General features: G+C 35.6%; 1 protein-coding gene across 4 annotated transcripts in view; it reads right to left on the reverse strand.

The window, feature by feature from the left end:
• Positions 1 to 18,975, reverse strand: part of ULP1D (UB-like protease 1D) — a 34,560-nt gene extending 15,585 nt beyond the window's left edge. The window contains exons 1-6 of one of the 4 annotated variants that reach the window (XM_088209641.1): positions 18,324 to 18,975; positions 16,955 to 16,997; positions 16,447 to 16,541; positions 16,099 to 16,364; positions 3,136 to 3,184; positions 1,105 to 1,206 (exon numbers count right to left, since the gene is read on the reverse strand). In XM_088209641.1, the coding sequence (XP_088065767.1) occupies positions 1,105 to 1,206; positions 3,136 to 3,184; positions 16,099 to 16,364; positions 16,447 to 16,541; positions 16,955 to 16,997; positions 18,324 to 18,671 (903 nt within the window). In that variant the 5' untranslated portion in view covers positions 18,672 to 18,975. Of the gene's footprint in view, positions 1 to 1,104; positions 1,207 to 3,135; positions 3,185 to 16,098; positions 16,365 to 16,446; positions 16,542 to 16,640; positions 16,714 to 16,954; positions 17,001 to 18,323 lie in introns of those variants that run through there. The other 3 variants (XM_088209640.1, XM_088209642.1, XM_088209643.1) reach the window with 3 other exon arrangements.
• Positions 18,976 to 24,500: the final 5,525 nt, after the last annotated feature.

A 24,500-nucleotide genomic window follows, 5' to 3' on the forward strand; every position in this document is an offset into this window, starting at 1 on the left:
AATGTGCTGTCAGTCTCTGTGATAGGTTCAGATTCAGGTTCAGGTTCAGGTTCTTTAGTAATTTGATAGACGGGTTCTTTTTCTAATGTTGTTAATGAAATATGTAATGGAGGTATGTTCACATCCCGCAATTGATATTCCTGAGTACCAGATATCTCTCCCTGAATATCGAGAGTGGGACAAAAGGGTTTGTTCTCAAAAAAGGTGGCATTCATAGTGTTATAAAACCGAGGGGTGACTGGACAAAAACATTTATAACCTTTCTGAGAGGAGGAATACCCGAAAAAAATACACTTAAAGGCTCTAAGATCTAGTTTCCCTCTAAGATGGGTGTGAATGTGAACATAGACAGAGCAGCCAAAGATTTTAAAATGAATTGTGTGAAGAATATGAGACTCTGAGAATGCTTGAACAAGGGAGTCATAAGGTGTTTTGAATTTAAGAATACAGGAGGGCATCCTATTGATCAGGTATGTGGCAGTGAGAATAGCCTCTCCCCAAAAAAGTTTAAAAACATTTGTGGTAAACATGAGTGAGCGAAACACTTCAAGAACATGTCATTTTTTCTTTCTGCTACACCATTTTGTTGAGGGATGTAAGCACAAGAACTCTTATGGACAATGCCTTGGTCAGTAAGGTACTTTCCTAAGTTGGATGCAAAGTATTCACAGGCATTGTCAGTTTTAACACTTATATTTTTGTTTGAAATTGAATTGAATCATAGTGTTGAATTTCTAAAAGATTTAACCAATCTCAAATTTTTCTTTCATTTGATAGACCCAGATTATTCTAATGTGATCATCAATGAAGCAGACAAATCATTTTGTACCAGTACTGTTTTTCACCCCAAACCGGTCCTCATACATCACTATGGATCAATGCAAAGGATTTTGAGGGTTTGTAAATAATAATGAAATATGAATTGTAAATATGTGTAGAAAATTGACATATTTCACATTGAAATGAACTTAGATTTTTATTTCTAAATAAAGAAAGAAATAATTGTTTCAAATACATAAAGTTTGGATGTCTTAATCTATAATGCCATAACATAATAGATTGTTCAATACTAGAACATCCTACAGATACAAAATTAGCACATACTGCACTTTTAGTTTGTCCATTTGGAGGTGATGTTGTGATTGGTAGAAGATAAAGTCCTGATTCCTTCTTAGTATTGTCAATCATCTTCTCCGAGTTCAAGTCCTGAAAAACATATATCTCTTTGTCAAATTTGACCGCACAGTTCAAGTCTTTACATAATTTACTTACAGATAGTAGATTGCAGTCTAAATTTAGTATGTAGAGGATGGAATGTAGAACCAAATTCGGTGATATATAGGTTGAGCCAATTCCTACTACTATAGAACTTGTTCCATCAGCGATCTTAATAGAGAAAATTTGCTTACACTCACTGTACTGAAGGAGTGTAATATACCCAGTCATATGGTCGGATGCCCCTGAATTAATAATCCACATTTACCTTTTAACAAAATATGCAAATAAACTGAGTAAGCAATTACCTTTCTGAGAAACTGAAGCATTACCAAGTAGACCCTTCTGAGAAAACATTTGCAAGAGAGCCTCCATTTGAGCTGAACTGAAGGAAGTTGTTTTTACTGATGTGAGGGCAGAGGATAATTTCTCAAAAATTACCATATTGCCCTCAGCCCTTGAATGCTTTTTCTCAGCTGGTTTGCCATGTAATTTCCAGCACTTCTCACAAGTATGACCGGGTTGTTTTTTGCAAAACTCACACTACGGTCTCCCCTTTCTTCCTCCAACTTCCGAAACGCAACCCACAAAGGCAAAGGTGTGCTTGGAGGCGAGAGTACTATTCTGGGATTCGCCCAGAGAGGATTTCTTCTAAGCAGCAAGTGCGGAACCCATTTCCACGACGTTAGGGCCAAACTCTCCCATCATGATTTTCTTCTTACTCTCTTCTCGACAGATTTCCGATAAAGCTTCTCTGAGACACGGCAATGGTTTGGTGCTCAGAACGCATTCACAAATTTCATCAAGGTTTTTGTTGAGACCCATCAGAAATTTAAAGACCATTTTTCGCTCAATGATGACTTTCAAGATTATAGAATCATCAGAGCAGCTCCATTGATGTTCTTCGAAGACATCAAGTTGTTGCCAATTGCGAGTGAGAGCATTATAGTATTGAGTCAGAAAGCTCTCCCTGTCGCAGGTCATGAAGGTGGCTTTCGATTTCGAAGATTGCTGAAGTGTTATCACAGCTGGAATAAAACTCGCGAGCAGCAACCCAAATATCATGCATGGACTCATAAAGCATAAAGTTTTCTCCAATTTATGTTGTCATGGAATTCACCAGCCATGACATTACAAGATTATTTTCGACTTTTCACATATGAGCGTTCGGGTCGTTTGCTGGAGGTGGAACAATTTCTCCAGTCAGGTACTCATCTCTTTCCTTTCTGCAAATGAACATCAGAACAGAGGACGACCACTGGAGATAGTTGCTTCCATTCCAACTATGTCCAGTGACAAACGAGGGTGCCTGATCAACGTGAGAGTTATTGACTGGCATTGAAAGATAGGATCCTGAAAGAACTTCAGGTGGAGAGGAGGTTTGCTCATCTGTGGCCATTTGGCTTGATTTGGATGATGAATGTGGATCAAACTAGCTCTGATACCATGAAGAAAATTGAGAGTTTGGGAGAAGAGGAGAATCCTTTGTTATTATTATTGGGCACAAAGATGTCATTTCCCAACTATCATAACAACCTAGTAAAATACTAATTTACCCTTAGTGTATTTACATTTCTACATATATACATTTCTACACAGGAGAATAACAAATTAAAATATCCTAAAATTCCTAAACCCCCTAGGCTAATTGAACCAGAAATAAAGGAGAAAAAATGAGAAACTACTTAAATTTCCTTTAACAACAGAAGTAAATTTTTTTTTTTTTAAAATAAACAACATAAGCAATATTAATGCTACAGTACTTGCAGATTCACTTTCCATCATTGCTATGACGGCTGCTAAAGAGCATGACATTGGTGATGGCAATCCTTACCTTATTCTATGTATCATGATAAAGGTGATTTAGATACCAGGTATCAAATACAATAACAAAAGGTCAGGAAACTTAAAAACACATACCTTCTTGTGCCTGGAATCATTTGATGGCAAAGCTGGAACAGCATCCTTCCTATCAAAATAGATGGTGGGAACAATAAGTCATACACATGAAAAGCCACAGTTGAACAATTCTAACTCTCAAAAACTTTAGGAAAACTATAAACCATAGCTCAAAAAAAGCAATAAGAGAAACTTTTTAATGCTGCAAAAGCAGTGAAAGGAACACAATCTTCTTTTTTTTTTTAAATAAGAAAGGAATGCAACCAACGGAACTTTTTGCATCCTTTTCCAAGAAAAAAGGAAAAAGAAAAAAAAAACAGATGAAAGAGAAACGAAAAGGAAAATCGGATAAAAGTAATCTTTCCAATATGTCTTCTAAACATAACTTCCCAACCCATCTTTGAAAAGATTGAAAACCCGGACAAAAGCACACCAGGTTAAGGATTTATAATGATTAGTTAGCTGAATATTTTTGTAGATACAAAGAATACATTATTTGATAGAGAAAAGAGGTAAGCACATAAGTAGAAGATAAGATATCCTCCTAAACAAAACACAAAGAAAGAGTAGAGACAACAAAAATCAAGAAATGCATCCAAATTTGATGTGAGCATGGACATGGGTCAAGTTAGTGGAGAGAATATTTTAATGCCAACTGGACTTATTATAAGGGAGAGAGCTAAAAGATTACAACAAGTCTTCCAACTTTTTATCCAAGTGTAGATCAATGAGGAAGATGGGATTGGACCCATTAAAAAAATCCAAGAAAAGATGACAAGATGGTCATTAACTCAAGAATATAATAATATATGATATTCACCTCAAGTGCATAAGGAAAATAAATAACAAAATAAAAAAATCCCGCAGGTCATGAAAAAGGAAAATTCTTATAGAATTTTATTTTCTAATCATATAGGAAATCTTCATAATTAAAGATCAGCCAATTGGGGAAATTGCTCCTAAATTGCAAGCTATCTTGAGGAAGAGGAAAGCTCCTTCAATGTCAAATCTCGCAGAAAAAAAAAATATTTGAAAAAGAAGAAAATATTTTGGCAAAATCTCTTCCCCTAAATCAATCACAATTAATTAATATATTCCCTATTTAAAAAGTTTCCCTCATAGGAAAATCATATCTATACTATTTTAATTGTAATTTTCTTAATTCTTGCTAGTTTTCCATTATAGTGTAGATTTAATTTCCTATATAATTTCTACCATAAATTAAGAGATTATTTTTCCCTTATTATTCGCATAGACTACACTATAAATAGGCATTCAATTTAGAGTTGTAATTCAATTCGGAATATTCAGCTTATTAATAAAATTCAACTATTCTTATTTTAAGCTTCCAAACTTGTAAGAGTGAGTGAGTGGGTTTTCGACCGACTTGTGTTAGGAATTGGGATCACTTATTGAGGTAAGTCTCATGGCCTCTTTTCAATTATAGTTCTTTATTTCTTTCTCAGTTACTTTAGTTTTAAACTCCCCTATTTGAGTGCAGGTCAAATAGGGATGCTTAGGTTTTTGAGCCTCTAATTGCTTATATATATGCGGGATTTTGGATTTCATTGTTGATCTCGGGTTCCGCATCAGTTAGTATCAGAGTATAGGCTCTGGTAAATCTACTCTTTTTTTTATTTACTATTTACACTTATTTCTTATATAAAATTAGCACTCGTTATATAAAGTACTAATTCATTTGGTTTGTTTTCAAGAATTTTTTTTTACGGTATTATTATAATGAAAAAAAAAAGAGATTCTGAAAAGAAAAAAATAGAATCTATGAAAAAAAAAGAAGGGAGAGGTGTGTAACTCTTTAGTTTTTTTTTCAATATTACATTCAATATTCTGCATTAGTATTTGCATCACAAAAACTCAAGTGAGTCATAGAGTACAACCGTTATTGGAATAGAATAATTAGGTATAACATTTCAATTATATCTACAGGGATTAATCGAATCTTTGACGCTTTAAGTCGATAATTACTCCTAGTTTCATTCTTTCTTAAGTGCTTTAGTTCCATTATACATTTAAGCGGTTAATTGCATCCTAATTACTTAGCTATAAACATAAGCACATCATAAATTCTTTTTCTGTTTGTTTACTTCTAAAATTTTAAAGAACAAAATTCCTTTTAGGATTCTTTACAGAGTCTTAAAAGACAATTTTATTTGTCTTGATTCAAGAGATCCAATTCTAACACTCAATTTGACGGGAGAAGACGGGAGAGGTAAATATGAGTGATTGAGAGTGAGTGATTTCTTTTTTTCATTAATATCTTTTGCAGATATATCACAACTTAGTAAAACCAACCAACTTATGACCTTGAAAGAACGCATTGAGGATAGAATGGATGACATGTACAACAAATTGAGTTTAGTCGTTGAAGGTATAACAACAAGAATGGATGAGAGAGATGGAGGAACCGTAGTCATCCCAAACGCCGACACCGCCAGGATGATGATGAGTCACATGACGACAATAGTGAAGTCGGTAGAAGAGAAATCCAGAGACAAGATGATAACATCATATCCATCAAGATGCAAATACCCCCGTTCAGAGGAAGGAATGATGCAGAGACGTATCTCGAGTGGAAATAGAAGGTAGAGTTGATTTTCAACTGCCACAACTATAGTGAATCCAAGAAAGTAAGCTAGCAGCTATCAAGTTCACAGATTATGCACTTGTTTGGTGGGATCAAGTAACTGCTCTCAAGAGAAGAGATGAAGACCAACCTATATCCACTTGGAGAGAGACGAAGTCTATTATGAGAAAGAGATTTGTCCACAGAGAATTGCACCAGAAGCTCCAAAAATTGATCCAGAGATCTCTCTCGGTAGAAGATTACCACAAGGAGATGGAGACGGCAATGATCAGGGCTAGAGTTTATGAGAGCCCAGAAGCCATCATGGCTAGATTTTTTAGTAGTCTGAACAGGGAGATTGCTAATGTTGTGGAACTGCATCACTACATAAATTTGCATGAGATGGTACACATGGCTATGAAGATTGAGAAACATCTAAAGTAAGAAGTTCCTCCATAAGTAATTCTCAAACTACCCCTCAGTTTAGTTCCAGATGGCCTAAAAAGAAAGAAAGAAAGAAACATGAAGACAGGAAGGACAAACTCAACTCTAGCGAATCTAAAGGTAACCCTAAACTACCTACTACTACCCAAAGACCAAGTTCTATTAAGTGTTTTAGGTGTCTTGGAGTTGGACACATCGTGTCACAATGCCCCAACAAAAACCTCATGTTATTACGAGACGATGGTGAGATAGAGACTGCCAATGAGTACAACAGTGATGATGATAGTAGAACATCACTAGATAATTGTGAAGACAATTTAGCAGCCCCAATACAGGATGAAATATTAGTTGTCCGAAGATCCCTAAATATACAAAGAGAATATCTTCCACACCAGATGTCATGTGAATGAGAAGATATGCAGTCTGATCATAAACAGAGGCGGTTGTGCCAATGTCGCCAGTACTTTGCAAATTGACAAATTAGAGTTATCTTGTATTAAACACCCTAACCCTTATAAAATGCACTGGCTCAATAAGTGTGGAGAAGTTATGGTATACAAGTAAGTCAAAATTCTCTTCTCCATAAGCAAATACAAAGATGAGGTATGCTGTGATGTCGTTCTCATGCACGCCAATCATATCTTACTTGAACGACCATGGCAGTATGATAGACAGATACATCACGACAGATTCAAGAATCAATACTCTTTACATCTAGATGGTCTAAAACACATTTTGACACTTCTATCTCCAAAAGAGGTCTATGCTGATCAAATCAAAATCAAGAAATCCTTTGAAGAATACTCAGAAAAAGAAAAATAAAAAAAAAAGAAAATAGGCCAAAAAGAAAAAGAATGGCCCACTGAAAAAAAAAAGACTGAAAGAAATAAAGAAATCTCATTGAGCGTAAAAGAGACCGAAAAGAACAATAAAAAAGGCCCAATGAGAGAAAGTGAGAGAGAGAAAAGAAAAGAATGTTTATATGTTAGGGAGAGAAAAGTGAGGAGAGCAATATGTGAGAAGCAAAGCTTAATTGTACTTCAGTATAAGGAAGCCTATCTAACTTTTTCTGACCTTGACACTTCTTTGCCTAATTCTGTTTCTCTCTTTTGCAGGAATATGAAGATGTGTTCTTGGAGGAGATTCCGGATGGTATATCACTGCTACGAGGGATTGAACATCATATTGACTTTATCCTTGATACTTCAATTCCCAACCGTCTAGCTTATCGAAGTAATCCTGATGAGACAAAAGAACTTCAGCGGCAAGTGGAGGAGTTGTTAGGTAAGGGACATGTAAGAGAAAGTTTGAGCCCTTGTACTGTTCCAGTGTTACTGGTGCCTAAGAAAGATGGCACTTGGAAGATGTGTGTGGATTGCTGAGTTGTCAACAAAATTACGATAAAGTATAGACACCATATCCCTAGGTTAGATGATATGTTGGATGAACTGAGTAGATCTACTATTTTTACTAAAATAGATCTTAAGAATAGATATCACTAGATTAGGATGCAACCTAGAAATGAGTGGAAAACTGTCTTTAAAACTAAGTATGGGTTGTATGAGTGGTTAGTAATGCCTTTTGGGTTATTAAATGCCCCTACTACCTTCATGAGACTTATGAATCATGTTTTATGACCTTTTTTAGGTAAATTTGTGATAATTTACTTTGATGACATCCTGATTTTATAGCAAGTCATTAGAGGATCACCTTTAACATATCCAATCTGTTCTTGAGGTCCTTAGGAAAGAACAGTTGTATGTGAATGCCAAAAAGTGTACCTTCTGTAGTGAAAAATTAATTCTTTTAGGATTTGTAGTTAGTGCACAAGGCATTGAGGTAGATGAAGATAAGGTGAAAGCAATCAGAGAATGGCCTACTCTGACATCAACCAGCAAAGTAAGGAGTTTCCATGGTTTAGCGAACTTCTACCGCAGGTTTGTTAGGAATTTCAGTTCCATAACAGCACCATTGAATGAACTGGTAAAGAAAAATGTAAAATTTGTATGGACTGAAACACAATAACATACTTTTACTTTATTAAAAAATAAATTATGTTCTGCACTTATTTTAACTTCACCTGACTTTAACAAAACTTTTGAGATTGAATGTGATGCTTCAGGTATTAGTATAGAAGCAGTTCTAATGCACCCGTGGCTTATTTCAGTGAGAAACTTAGTGGCGCATCGTTGAATTACTCAACTTATGATAAGGAGTTGTACGCCTTGGTGAAAGCATTAGATGTATGACAACAATATTTATTGCCAAAGGAGTTCGTGATCAACACAGACCATGAATCCCTAAAACATCTGAAAGGTCAAGGTAAACTCAACTATTGTCACAGTACGTGGGTCGAGTTCATAGAATCTTTCCCTTATGTAATTAAGTATAAATAAGATAAGGATAATATTTTTACTGATGCATTATCTTGCAGATATGCTTTAATTTCTACACTTAACTCTAAGTGGTTAGGATTTAAACATATTAAGGAGATGTATGCTAATGATAATGATTTTTTCACTATTTATCATGCATGTGAGCATTCTGCATTTCATAAATTTTATAAACATGATGATTTCCTCCTTAGCAATGGTAAGTTATGTGTACCTAACTGTTCACTCAAGGAATTACTACTGCGTGAGGCTCATAGTGGGGGATTGATTGGGCACTTTGGGGTAACTAAAATTCTATATATATTAAATGAGCATTTTTATTGGCTTAACATGAGAAAAGATGTTGAGCGGATTTATAGTAAGTGCATTGCATGTAAGCATATCAAATCTAGGATTCTACCTCATTGATTATACACACCTTTACCTGTGCTACAGCACATTGGATAGATATATTTATGAATTTTGTATTAGGATTGCTTAGGACCAGGAGAGGTAGTGATACCATATATGTCGTCGTGGATAGATTTAGTAAGATGGTACACTTCATTGCATGCCATAAGATTGATGATGAGACAAATATCGCAAATTTATTTTTCAAAGATATTGTGAGACTTCATGACATTCCTAAGACAATTGTGACTGATAGGGATGTGATATTCCTTAGTCACTTTTGAAGTGTTCTGTGGGATAAATTAAAAAATAAGTTGCTAATCTCTACTGCATGTCACCTCCAAACTAATAATCAGACTGAGGTCATTAACAGTGTAACGACCCCGGAAATGTGAAAATGAAATGAGTATTTAAACACATAAAATGCGGAAGCGAGATCAAAATTTCAGTTAACATCCCTTACACGAAAACCAAAAACGTACTTAAAATATAAAAGATTAAACTAACTAAAAGAGAAACTCGAAAATAAAACTATGAGTATGACTACAGAGTCTCTAGGCATCCCCTTCGTCGTCCTCCTGCGGAACGGGCTCGGGAACCATGTCTTCCTGATCTGAAATGGTTAAATAAGGAGTGAGCAACACTAGCCCAGTAAGAACATCACGATATCTCACCGTCACGGAGGTAAAAGTGGGTAGAAAAACACAAAAGACCAATGGAGCATGATTTACAACAAATCCTTTTATTTATGATAAAACCTTTACCATCCACTTACCTCGGTGGAATTCATGAAACAATATAAGAAAACAATAACATTATCACAATCATGGAATAATATAAGCTGTAAAACATAGCACTTATCACGCCTTTTGTAATTCAATCATTATACCACATATTTTTTTCTCATTTACCAGCCTACTAGTATCCATGGGGGTCCATAGGGGTCCCACTACCCGTTAACCTTTAACATTCATAATCAGTTTCCAGGGCCGTCCCCATACCCCGTCCGGTATGGGCGCCAAAACCATAAACCTCAATACCCCGTCCGGTATGAGGGTGAAACGGGCCGTCCCCATACCCCGTCCGGTATGGACGCCAAAACCATAAACCTCAATACCCCGTCCGGTATGAGGGTGAAACGGGCCGTCCCCATACCCCGTCCGGTATGGGCGCCAAAACCATAAGATCTCCATACCCCGTCCGGCATGTGAGACCACAATCCCGGTAGGGTTCCCTACGGACCCGGTCCGTCCACCATCTCTCAGGATATCTAGTCAGGCTGACCCCATCATACAATTATCAGTCTACACAATCTTTCATTTTTCTTTTCCTCAATAAGCATCATCAATTCATATTTAAACAAGCAAATCGTAATTTATGCCAAACAGACAACATACAGTATCAGTTCTTCAGTCTTTCAACCCATAATTAATAAAACAGTAATATATGCACTCGAAACTACAAAATGAACACATCAAACCTCATAATGCATTTAAAGCTGTAAAACAGGCCAAATAACAGTAAATCATCAATCACACTAGACTCGGGCTCCATTAGCAACCTTAAGCAATTTCACACATGCGTTAATTCAAGAAATACCGTTTTATCATTTTGAACTTTAATACCGTGATAGGAAATAGGGTGAGGGGTCCTTACTTGTTTTCGGGATCCGAATACGATTCACAGTGCGCCTACAGGCCGTCCCTAATTTTCTCTGAATTTTTTCCCGGGGAACTGAAACACACTAACGGTACCTGCACGTGTTCCAAAAAATCTCAAATTAGGCTCAGGGCCACTTTTTTGGCCAATACCGCAACTCCGGCACGGCGGCTCCGCCGTGCTCCGGCGACGGCACCGCCGCTTGCGGCGGCGATTCGCCTCGGGTTGGCTGTTTTCGGCCGTTTCCGGCCGAATTCGGCCACACTCGCATCGGTCCCTGCGAGAAAACAACCCTAGGGCCCTCGGGGGGCCAAAAAATCACGGAGAAGCGGAGCTTACTGGCGGCGGCAATCTCGGGTGCGGCGGCTCTCCGGCGAGGTTCGTGGTTTGGTGATTCGGCTCCGGTCAACCTGTAGAGAAAAGAATGGTGATCACGGTGATATAAAAATTGCATCAAACAGAGGCCGGGAAGGGCCTCGTCGGAGGTAAAAACCGAGAGGGGGCGCGGCGGCGCCGCTGGTCTTCGGCCGCGTATTCCGGCCGTTTGGCCGGGATTTTGGCTTCGATTTGGCCACAGGAGGAATCAGCGTGGAAAAATGAGTCGGGGGTATGAAATTTACCTCGATCGGCGGTCAGAAATTTCCCCGGTGCGGCGGCGGGTGGCGGCGGTCGGCCTCTGGTTCGTCTTCTCCGGCGAGCGGCAGGCGGCTAGGGTTTGTGGTCTGGTGTGGGGGTTCTATTTATAACCCCTTGCCTTTTGATCTCAGCTGTCCATTTTGTTTTAATCTGGGCCGTTCGTTTTTGATTGAATCTGGGCCGTCCGTGCGATTTTATCTGGGTCGTCCGATCGCGCGATTGATCTGAGCCGTCCGATCGCGCCCACGCGGATCGCCAACGTGGCCCGTTCCGGAGCGACGTGGTCTTGCCACGTGGCAGGCCCCGGTTGGCCGGGACTGCTGACCGGGCCTGCTGACGTGGCTGCCGACGTGGCTTTTTTTTTTTTTCCTCCTCGGTCCGGGCGCTACAAACAGGACCTTAGGATCCTTATTGAGAGCTATAGTTGGCCGAAACTTGAAAATATGGGAGAATTGTTTGCCTATGGTAAAATTTGCATATAATAGGAACATTTATACATCTACAGAGTTTTTACCTTTTGAGATTGTTTATAGTTTTAATCTTTTAACTCCAGTGGACCTCACACCTTTACGTTTGCAGGAAATTCAGGATAACAATGGTCACTGGAGAGCAAAACTTGTTAAAACCATATATGAAAAGGTCAGGCAGCATATCCAAAAGAAGAATGAATCCTATGCACAACACGTCAATAAAGGAAGGAAGCGAGTAGTGTTCCAACTTGGCAATTGGGTATGGATTCAAATGCGAAAGGAACGATTCTTCCCAATCAGTGAAAACTTAAGTTGGACCCCCGAGGAGACGGACCTTTTCAAGTTCTACAGTGTATCAATGACAATTCCTACAAAATTGACCTCCCAGGTGAGTACGGTGCGTCTATTACCTTTAATGTTTCTGACATTTCCCTTTTTGATGCAGGTTCATATTCGAGGACGAATCTTTTTGAAAAGGGAGGGGATGATGTAAGCATGGACATGAATCAAGTTGGTGGAGAGGATATTTTAATACCAAGTGGGCCCATTACAAAGGGGAGAGCTAAAAGATTACAACAAATCTACCAACTTTTTATCCAAGCGTGAATCAATGAAAAAGATAGGGTTGGACCCATTAAAGAACCACAAGAAAAGATGATAACATGGCCATTAACCCAATGGTATAATAGTATATTATATTCACCCCAAGTGCAAGAGGGAAATAAATAAGAAAATGAAAAAATTCTGCAAGACATGAAAATGAAAAATTCTCATAAAATTTATTTCCTAATCATATGGAAAATCTTCACAATTAAAGATCAGCCAATAGGGAAAATTGCTCTTAAATTGCAAGCTATCTTGAGAAAGAGGAAAACTCCTTAAATGTAAAATCTCGTGAAAAAAAAAATACTTGAGAAAGAGAAAAATATTTTAACAGAATCTCTTCCCTTAAATCAGGTACAATTAATTAAGATATTTCCTATTTAAAAAGTTTTCCTCATAGAGAAATCATATCTATAATATTTTATTTGTAATTTTATTAATTCTTGCTAGTTTTCCATTCTAGCGTAGATTTAATTTTTTATATAATTTCTACTATTAATTAGGAGATTATTTTTCTCTTACTATTCGCATGGCTTACACTATAAATAGACATTCAATTTAGAGTTGTAATTTAATTCAAAATATTCAACTTATTAATAAAATTCAGGTATTCTTTTTTTAAGCTTCCAAGCTTGAAAGAGTGAGTGAGTGAGTGAGTGGATTTTCAACCGACTTGTTGTAATAGGAATTGGGATCACTTATCGAGGTAAATCTCGTGTCGTCTTTTCAATTCTAATTCTTTATTTCTTTCCCAGTTAGCTTGATTTTCACTCCTCTGTTGAGTGCGAGTCAAGTAGGGAGGGTTTGTTTAGGGTTTTGACTTTCTGATTGCTAATGTATATGCAGGGTTTTGAATTCCATTGTTGATCCCGGGTTCCGCATCAAAATATGTTTGTAAAATAAGCAAAAGAGATATCTCTATAACGCCTATGTGTCTTTTCCAGAAAGACCAAAAAGGTAACTATGTCCGGAAGAAGCAAGAGGTAAAATGCAGTCTTTAAAGAGCCTTCCATTCCAGTCAACCAAAGAACTCACAACCTAACAAAAGAGCCCCTCTCAAAAGCAACATTTCCTCTTATTCTTACCAAAACCACAGAAGAAAAAGAGACACAAACATTCTAGAGAAAGAGGAGAGACCCATTTAAGACCAAATACATTATAAAAGGAATTAATTTAGGCACATAACTATAACCTGGAAAAACTCATTTTTCTTCAGAACTTTGAAAAAGTTGAGCTCCTTCAAGACCATTAAATTTTTTTAAGCTCAATGCACACCACTTTGCCCTGTTACCATTTTGTGCCTGTAGATCCCACTGATAAGAAATTTTATAAGTTTATCTTTTTCAAGTAAAATTATGTTGTCTATAAACATCAAGGGAGGGTTTAAACCATGTACAAAAATTTAAAAATCGACCAAAATATCAATCACGTCCCCAAAATCCTCATAAGTGTAAAGATGATGACTCTTAATTAAAAAAACTAGGGTTTGGAACAAAAATTATTATTTCTATCAAGAGAAATTTTATGCCCTCATAAATCTTTCTATTCCTTTACATTTGAAATAAAAAGTGAGAAGTATAGTATTAATATGGGCACGAGGGGGTGCTAACCCATGTACCAAAAGCCTTTCTATTTCTATTCTTCCGAATTAATGTAAGGTAGACAAAGAGACAAGGGCTAAATTCTTGTTTAGTGTTTATCCCCATGGAAGCCTCTCCATGCCCAGATCTCCTCTTTTACCAAACCAACCATTCCCCATGTTACCCCCAAAATAGATATTATTTTTGAGCGATCATGACATGATTTTATTGTTATCAATCCCTTTGAGTTTGTATTGGATTTTTCTTTATTTCTTAATTTTCTTATCTCTCTAAATCCTAGTCTGTTATGCTACATCAGTTATGGTGCTGGTGGAGGAGATTCATCAATGTGTTTTTTCTCCTCTCACTCACTCCTTTTGTTATGATGACCAATGTCGGGTCACTTGAGTTATTTCATTCTTCTAGGAACCTTTGAGAATGAGACCCTCCAGATTCCTCTCTCTTTATTCTAGTGATGGAGGTTTTCAAAATAATGTTATTGAAGGCAAGATCGGCTAACTTGATTAAGGTTTTGAACCTTTTTTTAGAAAATAAAAAGTATAAGGAGTAACTTTTAAAAAGTTAAAGATTAAGGGTTTAACTTTTGGAAATAGTGGAAGGAGTAAGAAGGTAACACTTTTTTTTCCCTTGAACTCTTTACTTTTCTAAGCCAAATAGGAGTCAAAGTGCTCCATCTAAGATGTCTCTTAGCATGCTTTGAAGCGATTTCCTCTCATGGAATTAATTTGGAGAAACCTGAATTGGTGCATTTTGGGAAGGAGTTGATGTTGAGGGTAGCATGATGGACCTTGGGTGTAAAGTCAGAGCTCTTCCAATAAATCATTTGGAGTTGCCTTTGTGAACCAAATTATTGCAGCATACTGAACAGATGCCTATAACAATGGAAAACAGATTGCAAGCTCAAAGAGAGGTAAGGAGGCAAACTCGCCTTTATCAAAAGCACTTTGTCCAATCGTTTTGTTTATTTCTTATCTTTGTTCCGTATCTTCCTAAGGTGGCTAAGCACCTACAGTCTTCACATGTAGATTTTCAAGGACAAGTTGGATGATTAGAGGCATTAGCATCTAGTGTCTTGGGACCTAAACTAGCCTTCTAGACCCTAAAGAGACGAACGGGTCATTGCTAGCCAAATTATCATGGATCTTTCTAACTTTGCAAAGATAAACTTAGGTGGGAGGCAAATAAGGCAAAGTATAGAACTCAAGAAAGTGGATCGAGGACTAGTACGTATTAATTCTCATATGGGACCAGCTTGTGAGAATGGATAAGCGAGAAATTGATCCTTATCTTGAACTTGGTGGTGTTCAAGGTTGTCAGTGGACAGGTGGTAGGCTTTTGGAAAGATGGTGGAATTTGAATTAGTAAAAAAGGTTTCTTGGGCATTCAACTCTCTAGAAATCTAAATAATTGGGAGACTGTTGACTTCGTGCATTTGACGGCATTTCTGTCTGAATGCCCAATGACCTTTCTAAGGAAGATTGCTTCATGTGGCCTTTAGCCAAAGACAAGAATTTCCTGGTGGACTTCATCTACAAGTATATTTGCAACCATAATGAAGGGTTTCAAATCTCCTTAGAAGCAAATTTGGAAATTAAGGCACCTTCCAGAACTCCTCTTTCTCAATAAAAAGCCACACGGGAAAGAGTTATTACCATGGATAACTTGGGAGAAGAGGAAGCTCGTTGCCAATGGTTGCCCTTCATGCTTTCACGAGTATGAATCCCCAATCATCTCCTCCATTAGTGTTCAAAGCCTAGAAAGCTGTCAGATTCTACTTTAGGGCTCCTTTATTTGTCTTGTGCTGCCTCAAGAGCAAGTATTGCTAAAATATGGGCATAGTCAAGTATAATGGCATGTAAATCTAGTAAAAGAAATCATTTATACTTCCTCTATCAGGGTTATTTGGAGATATAGGAACAAGAGAGTTTTATATGGGACTTGCTCTCCTTTGGACAAGATTGGAGATTATCAGTCCCCCACCCAAAAATTTTTATAAGACATCTTATTCTTGACGTTGAGAATTCAGGGAACCTAATAGACATTATGATTTCTGATCTTTTGTAAATCTCTTGTTTATGGCTAGCCTCCCTTATAGCCCTATAATGTACTTTTTATTTCAAAAAAGAAATCAACAAATATGCCAAAAAAGTTCATGTTATAGAAGAATTAGGAGCAAGAAAAGATAAATAGGATCATAAGCTTACTTAGCAAAACAATTAACGGAATCCTCATCATCATCACGAAGCACATGCGGGGTCGAAACTATGCGCTTATGATCACCTTTCAAGAAAGCATCCTTACATCCATTTATAGAAGGCTTTTTAGGGCACTGAAAGTGAGATTGCCTTGATGAGCAGCATTCTTTTTGTCTTCCCCTCTGTGAGAAGTCCCCATTACACTTAAGATCCTGACTTTCTGAGCCTAAAATTTGTAGGTCTCTGTCAAATGCTTTGGTAGTCCCATAATCTGTCTGTAACATAAAGGCAAGCATGATATTTAGTGAAGAGATATCTAATAAAGCTCAACACAAACATGAAGCAAGAGGCCCATACTTTTCCTTCCATTTTCTCACAAAAACAAGTAGCAAATATAGATTGGGAGAGGTCTTGAGAAGATGTAGTCCTTTGACTGCAGCCGTCAAAAGAACCTACAAAGAATATGTATGTTCATTCAATATAGCTATTTTCCATGCAGTAGAAATTAAGACAATTTTTTGTGCATGTCATACTCCTATGCTCTTAATTACATTGGTAAATTGCCTCGTGGGAGGATATACAGACAAGGGTACATATATGTCAGCAGTTTCTTTCTTCCACTAGCTTTCCATCCAAGCTATACAACAGAAATCAGTGTCTCATATACAGAAACAAAATTCTATCAAAGTTAACTGGATCTTATATTACAATAACAACAACAAGATTAACAAGTAAAGACTCGACGCAACAAGCATTTCATGAGAAAATTCTTTAAATTCTTCACAAGCCACAGTACTCTGTACCCTCTCTTGGACTAGTCAAAATGTTTAATACTAGCTATCAACAATAACTACATCCATAATACCTGACTGTGTTGATTGAGTTGGCTTCTCCAATTTGTCATCGTCCTGCTAACCAAAATATGAAAACAACCAAAGGAAAAATTCTAAGCATAAGGTTCTACTTGAAAAGAACTGAATTACCATTAACCCAAACAAAACTTTTAAATGAAGCTTCAAAAATCACATTGCATTCGTATGAACTTTTCTCAGTAGTCCAAGCAAATACAAGTATAGTCACCTGCATAACTTCCCATTTAATTTGATGCCTTTTACAGACAGTCAACTTTTACAGAATCAATCAAAATAATGAATCTTTTCGGATAAAAGAAAAAATATCATTAGAAAAGAAAAATAGGAAAACAGAAACTTCATGAAAGGCCTAGGTGTCCTCCAAACAAAAGAAAAATAGAAAAGAAGAGAAAAGGATTAGAAAAACAGAAACTTAAACCCATCAAATATCTATGTAAGGTAAACCGAAATATCCTTGTAAAGCCCATGCCCATCAAATAGGACATGGACTCCATATTAGTTTTGAACCCGTAATCATAAAATTTATATATTGAAAGATGAGTGTAGTCGAAGAAGGTGGGCAGCTTCATTAAGTGAATTCATCACAAACTGTCCCAGTGAGCGATGGAACTCCTAGCCAAACAAACTTATAATATCTGAAAGAGGAAAATCGTGACACTCATATATCTCATCATGGCTTTTTCCCAATTTCCCAAAGAAAAAACATAATGTGCAAAGCAAGATCCTCAAATATCTAGGAAGAGTAATCTACAAATAGTCCTAACCTGGAGCATTTCTGCGTAAGTAATAAGTCTCAAGGTTCAATCATCATGTCTGAACTTGACAGCTCAAGACTTTACTACTACACCAAGTAATGACTCCCATGAAACAATCAAATACCAAAGCAAAAACTCCTCATTAACACATTTTAACTTGCAAATCTGGGAGACGACAGCAAAGCCCATGACTATAATCCAAATACATGAGATTATAGTAGTTGGATAGACATAATTACATTTTTCGACCAACAAAGAGCACCAGAAGTAACAACTTTACCTTCTAAGTAGAGGTTGCAACAAAACTTAATCACACCATTTGCGGAAAATTCATCATAACACCTAATTTACTTAGAAATTACATTCAAACTGGATACCTAAACAGTCCGAAAACAGAACACCAATTATTCGAATGCTCGGTAACGAGGCATACACATTAAAGATAAAGTAAATAAAATGCTAGAACTCTATTATAATTAATACTATATTAACGATTCCAAAATTAGCTAGTCCATACAATACAATATTCCAAGTACAAACCCTTAAAATGCAAGCCATCTTATAAATATATAGCAAGGCGAGGAGATTCATCGGAAAAGATACCGACCATTCGTGCTCGACGAAGCGTCCTGCGTTCCTTCTCCTCTTCAAGGCGCTTAATTTTGGCACGAATTTTCTGACCCTTGTCGCGCATCTTTGAGGCCATAGTACCGAGCAGCGCGTTTTGGCGCTGAATCTGCACCTCGAGCTCATGATCGGAAAGCAGCTGCTCGTAATCTTGCTGATCATCCACCGGAAAATTGCTGACGCCGCTCATTTTCTCCAACGGTGTTGTCGGTGCCCTACTCTTCCCGATTACCTCTACCTCTTGCGGCTCCTCTTCTTCGCCGTTGTCCCACACGGCCTTCCAGTCTATCTCTAGCTTTCTTTTCTTGCCTTCCCCTTCCTCTTCCATGCATAGAAACGGGCAAGAAATGAAAAGCAAAATAGATACTCAAATAGTCGTCTGTTTTTCTACAGTGGCTGCTCCAGTCAAGATTGTAACTTGCCCTTTTACAGTATATTTTGGTCGCGTCTCTCAAATTTGTGGAAACGCCTGAGCGAAAGGGTAAGCCGTAAAAGTCATCACTCATCAGGGTGCGCTTTTACTGCAGCCAGATTCATTTGAGATTGATCTCTGTACTCGAGCGTGCCTTTACGTTTCAGATATTGGAGTGGAAGTATCGAAACAGGGAGTGGCAACAGTAGTTCTGAAAATTGGCCAGCAAAAAGTAATAAGAACTTAGAAAGAGAAATGATTGGGAACTCCCTTAATTATTATCTTTCAAAAAAAAACAAAAAAAAAAAAGAATTCAGCGTTTGTTAATTATTAATAAGGTAAAACATAACGAGTTTTTTTATAAAAAGAAAAAAGAAAATCCACATATCTAATATTATATAACCCTAACCAATGTCTTTTAACTCAACTGTTAACCAGATTTTCGTTCAAGTTAAAATTTTAAATTTTAAATTTTTATCTAATATAAAATTAATAAATATTAACGTGATTCTATTAAATATAAAAATATTTTAACACTATTAATATTAATGATCATATCTTATTAAAAATATTAACTAGATTAATACAAAAGTTTGTATAAATTTTTTGCAAGTTTTATACAAATATGTAAATAAATTTTTAGTCATGTACTATCTAACGTAAAACCTCATATTACTGCAATTATTTTAAATTAGTTCATCTTTATTAAAAATTTATAACCTATTATATTTTTTCTATTAAGTAAAAATTATTTGGTAAATTTTATGTATTACATTTACATGCAATTATCAATTCTAAATATAGATAAAGTATTGTGTATATTAAAAATATGAATTAAATATATGAATTTATATATGATAATTTTACTTTTAGAATTTTAAAATTCTAAAAATGTTACGATAATATTTAAAGTAACAAATTATCTATGCATAGAATAATGTCTTGTATACAAAATAATATATATATCTAATCAACAAAGATGTTTTGATATTTTGTTATGACAAAAAATGTATCAAAGTATTATCTAATTTTTTTTACCATAATTATTGATCTAGTAACTTCATCAATGTCTATAATAATACTAGTCATATTTTGATGCAAGTATTAAGATATTTGGCTATATTATAAATATGTTAAAAGAAAATATATATACTTCAAAAAAGTGTTAAATGTAGTGCATGAATTAAAATATTAATCTGAAATTGGTGAAGGTCTAAAAGAACATGTTAAGTATTTAGTTAACTATTTTATTAAAGATTTTATTTTTTTATAATTATTCATTACGACATAAAAAAAAAGTTATATTGTTCGAACTAGATTCATAAATAACAAAAAAATAACTATTTAAGTTCATTTTAAAAACAAATACAATTACTTTTATTAAATTTTGACTTTTAAAACATATTCTAACTTTTATTATAAGTTAATTAAAAGAAGTTCCAACTTTTTTTTATCTTTTAAAAAAATTTATTGATTTAAAAGATTAAAAAAATATTATTTATAAAAATATTGATATATATATATATTAAATAAAAAATCCACTTAAAAACTCATTTTAAAAAATTATTGCAATAATTTGAACTTTAAACTAACTTTAAAAATTTCTAGTTTGATTTTTTTGTAATGAATATATATTAGATAATATGATCATGTCTTACAATTTAAACAAGACCTCTTAAAAAAATTTATTCAAACAATATGTTGTCATATATATCAAATTACGTGGAGACAATTAATATGCGATATACAAAATACAATAAAATATTACAATAAATACAAAAAAATGAAACATGATTTTTAACTTCTTAACTAATTCATGTATGTATGTTCACTTATATTTTGCATTCCTAATAATAGTTATATGTAATCAAATAAAATCCATACCTAAAAAGGTGCATACTTTTTTATGGATAATTTTTACACAAGTTTGTATGCAAAAACATGACTTATTGATAGTGTTTATACAATCACACTTCATTTATTGTATTGTGCACAATTAGCCTACATGATACTATACCTATTGTAAAGCCTCGTTTTTTTTTTCTTAATGGCGTAAGCTAACACAGTTCCACGAACAAATACGAAAGTTACATTTCAAATCAATCACACATATAGAAACCTTACCACAATCTATTATTCAAAGTCAAGATAAACCTGTAACCCTACATGTAACATCACGCTGAAATATAGTCTCATATACTCCCAGCAGACAAACTATCTATACTACTACTAATTTTTACACATTCAGTTATGCCAAATAAAGAAAACATCCTTGCTCTGTTCCTCTATCCGCTAGGCTCGGAAACCAACAACTTCGATCCCAACTCCATCCCTACTTCATATGTGAATAATAAAGAGTGAGTACATACAACTCAGTACAGTAAAAATTAAGTTACAAGTATCATATGCAACAATAAGGAACTCATCATTTCTATATTTACTCCACCTACTTAACTTAAGTCATACCTTAAGACCACCCTGGGACTATTAAGAACTAATACCTATCATTAGTAATTTAAATATTATGCATGTTAAATGTGACCGTCTCTCGACGTCCCCCAACTGTACAAATATTCTCACCCGTCACCAGTATCGACGACCATCATTAAACGGCCTACCTCTCGACCCCTAACGGGCCACACACACACACAAATATTATTTTTTTCCGTCACCAATATCGGCGACCCAACCCCTTCTCCGTCGGAGTCTCCCGACCATCACCACTATTAGCGATCAACTTACTTATTCTAGATAACGACAACTAACATCAGTGTGCCCCAATGCTACCAACTCAAAAACAATATCATCCTGCTCTCATTCCACCGCCTTGTCCTGAAGCTCTCATATACCTATAACCTGTGTATCGAAACTACAAACGTTTCCCCATAAGACACACATTAACACTTAACACACCCACACCAGTAATGTTCCCTTGCCAACTACCAAATTTACAGCAGCTATACCAACCTATATACAACCCACACCCTCACACTGTACAACTACACCACTCACCCCCTCGCCCTACACAGTTACACCCACACACCTCTATCCCGACACCTCACACCCACACTCTAGAGGCCTCTCTTTCCTCCTCCCTAATTTTCAGCATACACACACTCCACCCTTCCCTGTCTATCTCCACTCTCAACCACACACCACTTCATCTCTTATATAAATCCACCTCACTCACCGAATCCCTTATTCTCTCTCCTTCCACAGCCTACTCTAAATACCCCACTCATAATCACGAAATCACCTCTCTCTCACGAACCTCACTCACACACCGCATTCCTTATTCTCTCTCCTCCCGTGGACTCCTCCCCAAACTTCCATTCATACTCACATAAAATCTTCTCTCTCACACGGACCTCACTCACACACCGCGTTCCTTCCTCTCTCTCCTCCCATGGCCCCCTCCATAAACCTCCATTCATACTCACGCAGAATCTCTTCCCTCTCACGAACCTCACTCACACACCGCACTCCTTCTTTTCTCTCCTCCCGTGACCCCCCTCCATAAACCTCCCTTCATGCTCACACAAGACCTCCTCCCTCTCACGAACCTCACTCACACACTGCACTTCTTCTTTTTTCTCCTCCTGCGACCTTCTTCATATGCCCCCGCTCATACTCACACAACATCTCATCTCCCTCATGGACCTCCCTCACACGCTATGTTCCTTCTTCGCTCTCCTCCCGCGGCCTCTTTCATACACCTTCACTCATACTCACACAAAATCCTCCACCTACGGTCAAAATTTCAAATCTACATCAACCTATGCATATAACTTAAAGTTTATCGTACCTCCCATCTCCATATTCCTTCTTCCCGTGGCTTGCTCTGCCACCGTCCTCTTTTTCCTCCTCTCTCTCTTCTCTTTCCTCTCCCTCTGGCTCTTCTCTCTCTCTCTCTCTCGAACCTTCTCTTCCCCCCGATCTCTCTTCTTTGTTTTCTTTCTTTACTTTCCTCTTGTTTGTCTTTTCCTTTTTCCTTTCTTTTCTTTTTTTTTTCTTTCCCGTCTCCTATTTATACCCCACCTGCTTCCCATCCTACCCGTCCATCTCAACTCATCCCAACCGTCTACTCCCTCTTCTCCAAACGACGTCGTTTCCTCATCCTCTTCTCCAAACGACGTTGTTTCCTCCCCCTCATCACCAAATGACACCATTTCTTCTAAACGACGTCGTTTCCTCATCTTCTACTCCAAACGATGCCGTTTCCTCCCTCTATTCTCCAAACAGCACCGTTTCACTCTAACTATCTCTATATACACATATATACATACATGCCAGAATTTTTTTTTTCTTTACATCCAGTTACTACACCTATATACAATATACATGTTCATTAGACATACTTGTTTGTGCATTTGTTCATAATATTTTAGGTACACGTTCTTTACTTCAATATGATATATTTTATACATTTACTTTTAATGGTTAATCATTAAAATTTTTACTCCATTATCTATAAATAAATAGGATCGATTTATATTATATTTTGAGTTAATCTCGTGTTAATTCAAAATTTACAAACTGGTTAAAAATATATATATTTTTTAATCTTCAAACACTTATATGCTTGAATTTTATCAGTAAGTAAATTAAAAAAATTGAACAAAAATCATATAATTTCTTTATGGGGTGAAAAATATCCTTGTTATAATGAATATTATCCATATTTTATTTAATGCTAAGTGATTTTTTCTAATGGATATTTAATACTTATAGTAAGTTAAAGAGTGTAGTAAGCCTTAAAGATAAGTGAAGTTTTGTTGATTATAATAACAGTTCATGAAATATTTATCTATATTCATAAAACTGCAAATTTTTAAAACTAGGATTAAGAGTATAATACTAAATTTATACTTTGTTATATAATGAGTCATCTATTCCCTTAGTTTTTTATATTTTTTTGTCTTTTTCTTACTATAGTTTTTGATATTTTTTGCTTTTTTTTAGTATTATTGATTTTTTTTCATAATATTTATTCACAGTAATACGAGTCTACTATGTATAAATTAGTTGATTATCAAAATAATTTATAAAGATGGTAATATATGAACAATCCTATACCTTAAAAAAAAGTAAGTAAATAAATTTTCATCATGTAACAATTAGTGAATTTACTTTCTTATTTATTGTTATAAGTTCTTTATCATAAAATTTAATGGAGTTTCCTAAAATTAAAATGTTTTTCATGTTAAAACTTGATAAAATTCGCTCATAACTAATGAAGAATCACAATGATGTCCATTTAACATTATAAAGTAGGAGAATTTTGAGATGCATCTGTAATGGGGTTAACAAACTCATATATAAAACTTACATGTCTCACAATTATTTCTAAAAATAGTCATTCAACTTTATTATATATATATATATATATATTTTTACTTTAAGTTTTGAAGCAAATGGCAATGTTTTTACTTTTGGTTTATTTGAAGATAACAAAACAACTCAAATGCAATAAAAGTACGAATAATAATGAGGTAACTACGAATAAAATGCATATGAGCATGTGTATTAACTGATTACATTATAATTTAATATATTAATTTTTTACATTTTATGATACTAATATATAAGTTAGTATGTTTAAACTCATTTAGAGTAGTTAATTGTGTATTTTACAATTCTACTACAAGAATTAATATGTTTAAACTGAATTTTGATGATTAAAAATATATAATAAAGTTACTAAAATTATGATATACAAGAGACTATTGATTCTAAAAATAATAA

The sequence above is a fragment of the Carica papaya genome, chromosome 8 (genome assembly GCF_054855325.1).
Source record: "Carica papaya isolate Zhongbai chromosome 8, ASM5485532v1, whole genome shotgun sequence".
NCBI classification, from domain to species: Eukaryota; Viridiplantae; Streptophyta; class Magnoliopsida; order Brassicales; family Caricaceae; genus Carica; species Carica papaya.